General features: G+C 46.8%; 1 protein-coding gene across 1 annotated transcript; it reads right to left on the bottom strand.

Moving 5' to 3' along the window:
- Positions 1–10,968: 10,968 nt before the first annotated feature.
- LOC105191821 (THAP domain-containing protein 5-like) lies at positions 10,969–12,546 on the bottom strand. Its single transcript, XM_025298874.1, has 3 exons — positions 12,062–12,546; positions 11,862–11,955; positions 10,969–11,434 (listed from the first exon to the last, which is right to left on the bottom strand). Exons 1-3 carry the CDS (start codon positions 12,161–12,163, stop codon positions 11,037–11,039), a joined length of 594 nt encoding a protein of 197 aa, XP_025154659.1. The 5' UTR covers positions 12,164–12,546; the 3' UTR covers positions 10,969–11,036.
- Between the last annotated feature and the right edge of the window lie 603 nt (positions 12,547–13,149).

Raw genomic sequence — 13,149 nt, 5'->3', positions numbered from 1 at the left:
TGAGGATGGCGCTCAAAAGCAACAACAACTCGCGGATCAATTAAATGTGACACGAGAAGCCGTCTCCATACGTTTGAAAGCCATGGGACAGATCTAGAAGATGGGAAAATGGGTTCCACATGAACTGAATGAAATACAGCAGGAAAACCGCAAAACCACTTGCGAAATGCTGCTCGCCAGGTACAAAAGAAAGTCATTTCTCCATCGAATTATGACTGGCGATGAAAAGTGGATATATTTTGAGAATCCTAAGCGTAAAAGATCATGGGTAACTCATCGACAGGTGAATCATCGACATCGACTGCCAAATTGCTATGGACGGAAGACAATGCTCTGTGTTTGGTGGGATCAGAAGGGTGTGATCTATTATAAGCTGCTAAAACCTTATATTATGGCGAAACCGTTCATACTGAACGTTACTGATAACAAATGATCGATTTGAATCAAGCGTTGCGTGAAAAACGATCAGAATATCAAAGAAGGCAACATAAAGTGATTTTGCTTCATGATAATGCACCATCACACACAGCAAAACTGGTCAAGGAAACGATTGAGGCGTTTAGTTGGGAAATACTTTCGCATGCGACTCGTTTAGCAGACTTGGCTCCGTCCAATTACTACTTATTTGCATCGATGGGACACGCACTTGCTGAGCAGCGCTTCACTTCTTACGAAAATGTATGAAAATGGCTCGATGACTGGTTTGCCTCAAAAGAGCAACAGTTTCTTTTGGCGTGGCATCCACAAATTGTCAGACAGGTGGGAAAAATGTATAGCTAGCGATGGGCAATACTTCGAATAAAATATTTTTTATCATTTTCATACAATAAACGTGTATTTTCTATACAAAAATTTCGGTCTCATATTTACATACCTGGTAGATGCTGTCGGTAAGACAGTGGAGGCGGGCGCTGAAACGCGTCCGTGGGATGGGTCGATGTGGAGGGGGGGAACTTTGACCCTCTCCACTGAAAGGGCGATGGCTTGAACCTTCCTCGACCAGGCGGTTACACAACCCAGTTTTAAAGGTCCTCCCTCACTGTGCTGATTGCGCGGGGAGTGGAGTCTCCTCCGCTTGCGGAGGAGTATTTGTAGGTGCAGGAAGCCTGGCAGGGGGCGGGCCCTGCATCACCATTCCCTCTTCTCCGGTCATCGAGGTGGGGGAGAGAGAGAGGACGGACACCCCCTCCCTCACCGACCCTATGTAGTACCAACCGGTGGGCTGGGCGATTGTACGTTGCCCAGCCTGGTGTCGCACGTCACAGTAAGGGACGGTGCTTCACCTTGGAACAGCGGAATTGAAGAGATCGAGACCGAATAGTTCGGTCATCGAACGTTAATCGGCCTTCCTCCCCCTTCCAGGTTGGGTGTGAGGGACATGAGGGTGATCTGCGAACGAGGAGGGGTCTCGGCTTGCCTCAGCTTGCCTGAGGAGGCGTCGGGGCCCTCTTCTCCGTCCTTCCCCCCTTACAAAAAGTCCTACGGCATGTGTCATCTAGGGGTGCCCGACTTCGGGGAGGGAATACTGGCGTAGTTCCCCTGACTCCCCCCATCTCGGTCCGACTGGTAGACACTCCGCAGGGGTTTTAGTGAGTAAGAGTCTCACATAACCCTCCGCCCCTCCCAGGGGGTGGAGGGTATCCATGACGGGTTTCCCCTGCGTTATCAAAAAAAAAAAGGGGTACCCGACTGGGCCATAGGGTGCGGCGGTTCCGAGACACGCCTGATAGGTGACTAGTTTCTCGGGCCGCTGCGAGCACCCTCCCGGTGTCCCGCAGGAGTTTTAGCCGGTGCGATTCCGGCATAACTCGCGGCCTCCCCCGAAGGCTGGGGGTACTTATAAGGTGTTTCTCCTGCGAGATAAAAAAAGGATATGCTTGCTTTGGGCGGCGGGACTCGGCCTCCTGTTTATGAATAGGGGATCGACCAGCATCTGTGTGCGGCCGACGGGGAAGTCTGTCATTGACTTGACATGAGCCTCCCCTTTGGCCGCCCGGATGTTCCGGGAATGGGTAGTGGAGACGGGGGGAGAAACGCTATCGGACCATCGGTACATAGTGTGGTCTCTCCGTCTCCCCGCTCCTCAGCAGGTGCTGGACCATCGCCCTGAGGAGGGAAATTTTCCCCTCCCCAAAAGATGGGCCCTCAGCCAACTCGATGCGGACAAGTTCCAGACGGCCGTCGTCATGGCCATCTGGCATCTCGAGGAGCCGGTAAGTGGGACTCAAATCCCCAGGAGAGGGCTGGGGAACTGGTGGGCATCATGGCGTCGGCGTGTGACGCCGCGATGCCCCGGTTCCACCCGCATCCGCACCGAATCGCCTACTGGTGGACGGAGGCCATCGTCGAGTTTCGACAGGCTTGAACTTGGTCCAAACCAGACGGGTGTACACCTTGGCCCGGTGACGTGACGGGGATACCACGAGAGCAAAAGAGGGCAAACGAGAGAAGGCCTCAAGGTCACCATCGCCGAAGCTAAGAAGAGAGCCTGAAAGCAACTGATGAGCTCCTTGGATGAGGATTCGTGGGGGTGCCCATATAAGCGGACGGTGGATAAAATCCATCCGTGGGTGCCCCCACCAACGGAGGCCTTAGAACCTCAGGTCCTCGGGGGGTTCCTTGACACTCTCTTCCTGGGAGTGGAAGGAGGGCTCCCCCCGATCCCCGTCCCCGAGTTACGGGACTGAGACTGGAGGTTCTGGAGGTCACTCCAGAGGAGTTCGCCAGGGCCAGGAAGAAGCTCGGGGCCAGGGGCAAAGTTCCGGGTCCCGACGGCATCCCTGGCCGTGCCTGGGCTCTCGCCCTCGGCGAGGGGAACTTGTCCGCTGCCATGCGGGACGTAATGAACGGGTGCCTCAAGGAGGGGTATTCCCTCAGGAGTGGAGGAGGGCCAAATTGGTGCCATTCAGTATGTCCGGGACCTGACCCGTACAGTCGTGGAGGAGAGGGGCGGGATGTTGCTGGCCGTGTCACTCGATATGACAAACGCCTTCAATACCCTACCCTGGCCGGAGGTTGGACGGGCCCTCGAACACCACGGGGTGCCTGTCTACCTTCGGCACATTCTATCGGCCTACTTCGGGGGCAGGGACCTCGTCTACTCGGGGAGAGGCGGGGTCCAAGGCCGACAGACCATGGAGCGTGGTGTCCCGCAGGGGTCGGTACTCGGCCCCCTGCTATGAAACATCATATTCGATCGGGTTCTTCGCTCTCCTCTCCCCTCCGGCTGCCACGTTATCTGCTATGCAGATGACACGTTAGTGTCCGTCGTGGAGGACTGGGAGATGCCCGCCTTCACGCGGAGATGGCACTGGCATCGGTGGTGGGCACCATCAAGGACTTGGGGTTGAAGGTGGCGTCCCACAAAACGGAAGCCATTTACTTTCATGATGGCAGCCGTGGGGCACCGCCGAGATCCCGGGTCCTGGTGGATGGAGTCCGCGTCCTCATCGGACCCACGATAAAGTATCTGGGTCTGATATTGGACGGCCAATGGGATTTCGGGCCGCATTTCAGGGGCCTGGCCTCTCGGGTTCGCAAAGCAGGCCTGGCTCTTGCCAGCCTGATGCGGACCCAGGGGGTCCTGGATGGCATGCTCGCCGGCTATATGTGGGTGTGATGCTCTCGATCGTCCTCTATGGGGCACCCATATGAGCGCCCCAACTTATGGCCACTGACCGCAGCAAACGCTTAATGCGTCAGGAGCTGCGGTCGGTAGTCGTGAGGGTGATTCGGGGGTACCGCATCGTATATGGCGGTGACGATCCTGGCCGGCTCCCCCAACGTAGAGTTCCTCGCAGAGGAGCAAAAACCCTTCATTGGAGGGTGCGGGAGCTCCGCGAGGAGGGGAAGGAGGTAACGGCCAGGAACCTGGCGATCCTGAAGTCTCAGGCCAGAGCCTGGGTAATGGAACGGTGAGACGCTTTGTTGGTGGACACCCGTGTATCCGGGCTCCGAAAGGCCGAGGCCGTCCGCCCCTGTCTGCCGCTTATGGCAGACGGGCAGGGACGTGGACTCACGTCGCATCTGGTGTAGACGCTGACCAGACACGGGTGTTTCGATCGGTACCTTTTTTTTGGTCACACAGAGGAAATCATCATGGATACCCCCGCCCTTTTGGGGAGGGCGGGGGTTATGTCGCATTTCTACCAACTAAAACCCCTGCGGGGTGCCTACCGCTCGGACAGTGGTGGGGGGAGTCAGGGGAACCACGTCTGCATTCCCTTCCCGACACCCTGGCCACAGGGCTTTCATGGAGCCCCACGCCAAAGTACCACGCTCTTCCCCGATTAGGAGTCAAGGGCGCGGTGTCCCGACCGGTTCTCCGGCCGGGTTGGCCTTCCGATGTTAATTAGGAGGGAGGGGACACCCGCCCCCCTCCCCGCCCCGCCTTCCCCCTTCCCAACTGGGTGGGTAGGGGAGCAGGGGAGCGAGGCCCGGCCCCAACCGGTCCTCGCTCCCCTTCTCCTTGCCATCACCGACGCCCGGAGTGGGCTACGCCGAGACGCCTTACCTTCTCTCCCACCTACCCCCATCGGTATGTCGAAGGCGGGCCCGAGGCGGCTGAAGAGGCGGCCTCCGGCAAGCTGGTGGCCTCTCCTCCTCGGCCGGCACCACCTCGGGCCTGCTCCCTGGACCACTGGGGAGCGCCATCTCCTCCGTCGCTCCCTGCGACGGGGTGGTCGGCGCTCCCACTCAGCGACCTCCTTGCAGGACATAACGTCCCGGCAAAAGGAGGCCGCCGCTCCCCACACCTCCTCGCTCCTGCACATTGCTCTCAGCAATTGCGGGAGCGAGAGATTCTCCCCCTGGCACCTCACCGCCCGGGCGAGGACGCGGCGTTGCTCATTCCACGCCTGGCACTCCGCCAGGATGTGCTGCACCGTGTCCTCCCGCGCCGGGCAGTGGTGACTTCCTGCGGTGGACTCCCTTCTAATCCGGTGCAGGTACCGACCGAAGCAGCCATGCCCGGTCAGCACCTGCATCATATGGAAGGTAAGCCCGCGTCCCCGCCTGCCCGCCATTTCTGGCAGGCAGCGGCGGACGGTCTCGGCTGTTCGAAGCCCGAATCCCCGGGGCCAGTATGGCCGACCACCTTTCCAGGACTCGGGCCTCGGCCTGGGTCTTCAGGGCCCTCAAGTCCGCGGCCGATAATCCCTCCCCCCTTCGGGGAGCTGCTTCACTCTCCAATAGAGGACATGCCTCTCATCGGCAGGGAGCTCCACTGGGGGGAGCCGACCAGGGCCGTCGCCGCACTATACGAGTTGGTGCGGTAACCCCGTATCGCCCTCACGACCACCGGCCGTATGGCTTGACGTAAAAGCGCCTTGCCGCGGCCGGAGGCCATTAGCCGGGGCGCCCATGTGGGCGCCCCGTAGATAGCGATCGAGAGCACTGCAGCGACGTATAGGCGGCGAGCATGCCATCCGGGGCCCCCGAGGTCTTCATCAGGCCGGCTAGCACCAGGCCTGCCTTTCGGACCCGGGGAGCCAAGGCCTTGAAGTGGGCCCCGAAGTCCCACCGGCCGTCCAACGTCAGGCCCAGATACTTGATCGTGGGCCCAACGCGGACGCGGACTCCAACAACCGAGACCTGGGTCTCCGGCGGCGCCTCGCGGCGGCCGTTATGGAAGAAGACAGCCTCCGTCTTCAGGGGCGCCACCTCGAGTCCCAGGTCTGCGATTGTGCCCACCACAGAATGCAGTGCTCCGCTCGTAGGCAGTCTTCCCCCCAGTCCCTCCCCCCGGCTACCACTAACGTATCATTCGCATAGCAGATGACGTGGCAACCGGGGGGAAGGGGAGAGCGCAGCACCCGGTCAAACGTCCATAGCAGAGGGCCGAGGACCGACCCCTGCGGGACAGCACGCTCCATGGTGCGCCGACCCTGGACCCGTCTTTCCCAGAGTAGGCGAGGTGCCTGTCCCTGAAATAGGCCGACAGGATGCGCCGGAGATAAGCGGGCACCCCGTGATACTCGAGGGCCTGCCCGATCTCCGGCCAGAGAAGGGTGTTGAAGACGTTGGCAATGTCCAGGGACACCGCCAACAACCCCGCCCTCTCTCTCCGCGACCACCCGGGCCAGGTCTCGGAGTCTCTGGATTGCGTCCAGTGTTGACCGTCCAGGCCTGAATCCATATTGGTGGTCGTGGAGGTTCAGCCCCTCCAGGGACAGATGCTGGACGAAGCGGTCGGCAATGATGCGTTCGAGCATCTTGCCCGTTTCGTCCAGCAGACATATCGGCCTAAAGGTCGGCGCACGACCGGGCACCTTGCTGTCCTTCGGGAGTAAGACCAACTTGGCTCTTCTGATAAAGCCTGCCCCTCCCCCCCCCACATCGAGCATCGGTTAGAACGATAAGGTAGGAGTGGCAACCCTCTGCCCCTCTTCAATTTCACCGAGGGGAGCTGAGAGAAAGGGTGGATATCCCCCTTCTCCCCTTTAGTTATGAAACCAGAAAGGCCAACCCAGCCGGGCAAGCCTATCTATTTGAGGCGCAGCGCCCCTCTTTCCCGCGCAATGGGAGGAGATGCGGTACTTTGGCGAGGGGCTCGCTAAAAATGAGCCCTAGGGCCGAGATGTTGGGGAGGGAATGTTGGCATGGTTTCCCTGGCTCCCTCCATTCCGGCCCGGAGTGAAGACAACCCGGGGAGTTTAGCCGGTAAGAGTCTGGCATAACCTCCGCCCCTCCCCAAAGAGACGGGGGTATCCATGAGGATTTCCCCCCGTGATAAAAAAAGAAAAAGCGTCTGCTCGCCCACTCGGCGAGACAAGGGCGGACAGCTACGGCCCGGGTAGAGTACCTCAAGTCAGAGTATGGACACTGTCCGCTATTAACAGGGAACTGTTGCGTGTCACATTTAAATTAATTTAAATAATCTAAACGCAAATAAGTAAAAAATAACGATGAAGGTTATTTACAAATATACAATTTAAATTAATATTTAATTTTATGAAAAGTTTCTAATCTTATATAATCAGATTGAGAGTAATCTTATGGAATTTTCACTTATCATAGGTTTTCACTTTGTGAAAAATTTATTAAAATATGGACTGCTAGTACTAAGTAGAGTTGAAGTACTATTTTAAATAACACAGCAGTCACAAGTTAACCACATAATTATACCTTTCGTGTATTTATTTACAACTTTATACACATTTTTATTTTTTTTATTAATTGTTAAACTTATATAATTTTTTTAACAAGAAATATTACTTTAAAAATTACCAAGTAATGTATAATATATAATATTAGGTGTAGTAAAAAGAAATCCATTATTTTTGCACGAAATTGAAGGCTTTAATTACCATAGTTAGAATGATCCGATTTAGGTCAAATATGCGCCGTTTTGTTCGATAACTTGTTGCCATTTTGAAGGTAATTTCATTATGCCTCTCTCATAGAAGTCCTCGTCCCTATTGGCAAAAAATTGAGACAGTCGATTTTCACAAGCCTCTCTTGAAGCGAATTTTTCACCAGCAAAATTGTTCGCCATGGACAGGAAATTAGATGGTAATCACTTGGTGCCAGGTCTGGACTATAAGGTGGATGCATAAGAACCTCCCAACCAAGCTCCCGGAGCTTCTGGCGAGTCACTATCGATGTGTGTGGCCTGGCGTTGTCCTGATGGAACACAATTCCTCTCCTATTGGCCAAAGCTGGCCGCTTCTGGGCGATTGCTTCCTTCAGACGGTCCAATTGTTGACAGTACAGTTCCAAGTTAAGAGTTTTGCCGTAGGGGAGCAGCTCATAGTAGATAATTCCCTGCTAATCCCACCAAACATACAGCAAAACCTTCCTGGCCGTCAATCCTGGCTTGGCCACCGTTTCCGCCAGCTCACCGCGATTCGATCACGACCGTTTTCGCTTGACGTTGTCGTAAGTGATCCACTTTTCATCACCAGTGACCAACCGCTTCAGAAATGGGTCGATTTTGTTGCGATTCAGCAGCGATTCGCAGATGGAAATTCGGTCTATGAGGTGTTTTTTCGTTAACTCGTGTGGCACCCAGACATCGAGCTTCTTTTTGTATCCAGCCTTATTCAAATGGTTCCAAACGGTTTTTTGTGCAATCTTTAGCTCTTGGGCAATCGAAACAGTGCTTACATGACGGTCGGACTCGACAATGTCCATCATTTTATCGACAATTGGCCTTCCAGTGCGTGGTGCATCTTTGACATCGAAATTACCGGAACGGAATCGACGAAACCAAAATTGCGCGTGATTGGCTGTTACAGTATCAGGACCATAAACACTATTCACATTTTCAGCCGCCTGGCTTGCGTTTTCGCCTTTATCGAAGAAAAACTGTAAAATATAGAGTATTTTCTCTTTGCTAGTGTCCATCTTTGACAAGCGCTCAAACAAAACTGAGTCAACTAATCACAAAACTGTCAGAAAAGTTTTTTTAGTACGAAATCTCATCTTTCTAACGCCATCTAGTGGAACCCGATCGGACTTATACAACGCGAGATACAGATAACTAAAGCCATCTATTGGAAAAATAATGGATTTCTTTTTACTACACCTGATATATAATGCAGATAAATGATTTAATAAAATTTGCAGCAATAATATAAATACAAATTCCAAAATAGGTGAGTGTTATAACTAATACAATAGTTTTTCATCAAGTTATTCAAATTTAATTTATATACAATTATTAAATGTGGATTTTTTAGTAAGTCATTAAAGCCCTAGAGGAAGACTCAAAAGGTATAGGATTTTTATTCACTGAAACCATCGCAGGTATTAATTTTCTGATCTTAGAATTTCTTTACATGAGTGTTCATCAATGTCTGAAAGAAATTTTTCTTTAATATCTCATCGGTGCATGTTACATAACATTAGACCCTTTTTCACAGACCGCAACAATATTTTCATATAGTAACTCCTATATATGGACCTGAAATAAGTAGAAATTTTTAAAAATTCATATAATGTAAAAATATGATTAAATGAGTAAGATACGAATTATATGTTTTTAATATGTGTAGAAATATTTTTATTTTGTAATATTGTGCATTGCAACACTTTTACTTGCAAAAGTACAGTTTTGTCTTATAAGCGGTATCATAGACATATTTTTTAGTCTTACAAAGATAAATTTGTTAATAATTTTTTGTTTCAAACTATGACAGTTCGGGATATTAAAATTTAAATCATTACAACAATTAACATAGAAGTCTTTTATATCTAATGATTTTGATTGCAGTTTTTCATAATAAAAACGAAAAATTTTCTCTATATTTAAAATAAAATTAAAAGTCATTTCATTCATAAAAAACAATGTTTTCTTTAAAACATCGCGCTCGTGTTATTTCAGCATACGAAAATGTAGTCGGATTTGTATCACCCGTTGCACTGATGCAGTTATCACAGACTTTGCATTTACTTTTTATTTTATATATTACATATCCTCCTAAATGATACAATTAAATGTCATATTGTTAAAAACTACATTTTTATTAAAACAAATTATATTTGTACTTATAATTGATACTTGATTATTATTTACATCTTTGGCGTTTTGCGGTGTTTTCTTTATTTTTAGCGTTGTGTCTAGAAATTCTGAGAAGAATTTTTTGTCATCTTGCTCGTAACTGCTTGTTTCTACATTTTTCATGTATTGCATGATTGTTATAAATTTTAAATCCGTTTTAAATTGCAGTGCGTTCGGTATTACGTGTTTACTGCGTACAATGGAAAATAAATTTTCTAAACAATCTTGAGAAAATCTTCCAGTTAACACAAAGTCATAGCCTTCTTTATCTAACAAATATTGACTAAGCTGAATAATTGAATGAGTTGAAATTAAAATTCCCGTTTGAAACGGTTTCCATGTTCCTGATCTGCCAACTTTTATTTTTGAAATTACGTTAATCACTTGATGAAGAAAATCCATCGCTGCTTCAAATTTTACAATGTCACGTTTTCCTAAAGCTAATTGCGGTGTTCGCGAAGTTACTAATTTGAACTATTTCGTTATAATACTAACAAACCATGCTGTTGTTATAAAACTACATTTGCCCGTATTCTTGCCTACAAAATTTAATGTTGTTGCAACAGAATGGTTTAGTACGTTTGTAGCACTACTGACCTTCATTTTTTGGAAATGATTTTTTGTGTCGAATAATTTAAAATTTAATTTCGGAGTTAAGCTCAATCCAAAACTTAATGTGTCCTGTGCAGTGCATAAATCTTTTATATCGGAAGCTTTGACTTTGTTGCTTGGGAGATTATACATTAGTACTATTTCGTTTGAAATAATGATAATTTTATTATTTAAAAGTCCTTGGTTAAAATTTTTAAATGCATGCACGCAATCATGGAAAAAATAAAGATTTCGAGTTTTATCATAAGGATGTGTAAAATTTGTAACTTTACTAAATTTTGATGACTTTATTCCAAAAGACTTCCACATCCTCATATTCGCAGCTCCCATGTCACTCGTAATGCTGTGAACTCGTAATCCTATTACTTCAGCTTTATTAATAATTTCACAAATTATTGGATTCAATTTATTTCTATCAAATATGACACCGGTAAAATAATACGCTACGATCTGTTTCCATCTACTTGCTATTCCAGCTAGCATAAAGACTAAAGCGTGAGTTGCAATATTCTTTTCATCATTGTGTTTATCCAATGTTGCATAACCTACCTATTTGTTGAAGAATCAAATACTTCAGAAGGAATTATACTCATTTCATCCAGTACGAGCATACAATGTTTATAAAAATCATTTTTGAAACAGGCTACCTTAAGTTTTAGAAATACAAAAATTTCATCTAAAATTCCGCTGTTAAATTTTACGTTTTGCAATCGTCGCCTTAAAGTTCGTAAAGAAAGTAAAGGCATATGATGCAGTAATTCTTCATATCTAGAACGACCACACGTAAATTGGAATCTCAGTGCTTCCTCTATAGTTTTATTACTCCAAGTTGGTATTTTTTTATATTCCCCCGTTAATAATTTAAATTGATCAGCGTTTAATATTTTACTGCATGCTTTAGTTAGACTGCTTTGATTTATACTCACTTTCTTTTAAGGCGTTTAATAACATTTTTCGCATTTTTCAATTGTGCCTTTACTTTCTTGTGCTGTTGATGTAATTTGGCAAATTGTTCTTGTAATTTTTCAAATTTTTTATGAAATTCTGAATTATCATCGCAATTAGATGTGCTTGGTCTTATCACTTGTTCTTCCCTCTCCGACGTATCCGCATTATTAGAATCTATTTTATTTTCGATGTCGTGGTCACTTATGTTATCCTGTGACATGTTATCCAATATTGTTGCATCTTCCTCAATAGTTTGATTAGCTTGAAAGTTGTGCTCTTTGTCATTAGAATTATTAACGGCTCGTTGATTTTGGTTGTTCTTGATAAAAATGAGATCACCCAGAGCTTTATCCAGTTCATTTTTTTCTATAACTTTAAAATTTTATTGTATTTGTTGGGAAATGTTGTTTGCGTTTGCCGGAGTTCACCGTATGGAGTCTTAGAGGCCTTCTAATATAAGCAATTAGACAAACCATAAACAAATTGACCAATCGATTATTTTTAAAATTATCGATTATGGTTGGTCAATTTGCTTACGGCTCATAATTAATTGCTTATTGTAGAAGGCCTCTTAGCTTAGCTACACTACTTTTAGAAATTTTGTAAGATTATAATGTAATAATACAATGATAGGAAAAACCGCGAAAATAACAAGAAAATAAGCCAAAAAAATCTATTAAAAGAAAATTGCTGTTCTAAAATCTCAGACTACACGTGTTTGCTATTATTAGTGCATTAATTCTTGACATGAGTTATTGGCCTATGATCACAAGTGGAAATAGTAATAAATACAAATTACCTGTATTTCCAAATAAAGTTGGTACTGCATTTCTTTTCAGTTTTAATAAATTGTCCTGGCGATGACTTTCCCACATTTTAGGGGCAAAATGCACCTGAACATTAATATTAAATACAAATTTAAAAATTAGTTCAATAAATATCAATTGATTATCTTTAGTAAATAATATTTGTTTAAATAATTACTTGACAATTATATACCTGACATAACGCCGAATGTTTAGTTGGCGTCCAATTTTCTCTGTTCATATTGGCTACCCATATTGCACATCTTTTTGAATCATTCAATGGAAAATAACACATCTTAAAATATTTTTACCACGAGTTGGAGCAATTGTTTACTGTACAACTGGGCATTTTACACTTCTGTAAAGCAAATATTGTCAAAGCTTCTTTATATGTATGTACCCAATGAGCAAAATGAATGCAAATTGAGCGCAAATTGGCAGCAAATTCGATCAAAACTTGATGCCAAAACCATATGCAACTGTGTCCTCTTTAGGATTGTGTTTTGACGTCAAGGCTTGATGCGGAGCAACTTGCAGTAAATTTGCAGCAAAAAACGCGCAAGTTTTGTAGCGCATAACTTAGCACCAAATAGGCACCAAATATCGAGCAATACTTGCGCACAAGACACGACCCACACAGTACTGCAATATTGCATCAATATTGAAGCAATATTATAATATCGTAGCAATATTACAAAATTACAAGATTATTATATAATATTCCAGCAATATTATCACAATATTACAGAGTGATATATCAGATTACAATATCACTGGAATATTACTGCAATGTTACAATGTGACTATCGTATGGCAACATAGTGACAATATTACAACTGTTTGGGATGCAGGCGCGAGCGCTATCCTAAGCATGCAATGTTGTCGTCGCGCGATCTCGGGACCGGTCGCAATAACAACCGAAAATTTCGAATACACAAAGCGCTCTAACAATGTATCAACAGCATCGAACGTTCTCGACGCGTGCTCTTATTGTTCGCTCGATGGCAGCATGCGATATGCTCGTGTCATAGCGGTCGTCGGAAGCAGTGGCAAATCAAGCGATGACAGCCGATGCGAAAAAACGCCCGATACGGACCAATCATCGAATACCAGCGCATTCAAACTCGGTTAACAACCGCAACCCGAGATGATAAACGATATCTCGGTGACGGATCACGGCAGAAAGCGAGTTAATCCAATCGACGAGCAGATGCATATTCGCAACGCACACCTTGAAAATACTTGGCACTCAAACGGATCTTTTCTTTTCTCTTCTCCATT

The sequence above is a fragment of the Harpegnathos saltator genome, unplaced genomic scaffold (genome assembly GCF_003227715.2).
Source record: "Harpegnathos saltator strain DR-91 unplaced genomic scaffold, Hsal_v8.6 scaffold244, whole genome shotgun sequence".
Lineage (NCBI taxonomy): Eukaryota > Metazoa > Arthropoda > Insecta > Hymenoptera > Formicidae > Harpegnathos > Harpegnathos saltator.
Note: the sequence above shows the minus strand (reverse complement) of the source record. Positions and strands in the feature narration are given on the sequence as shown.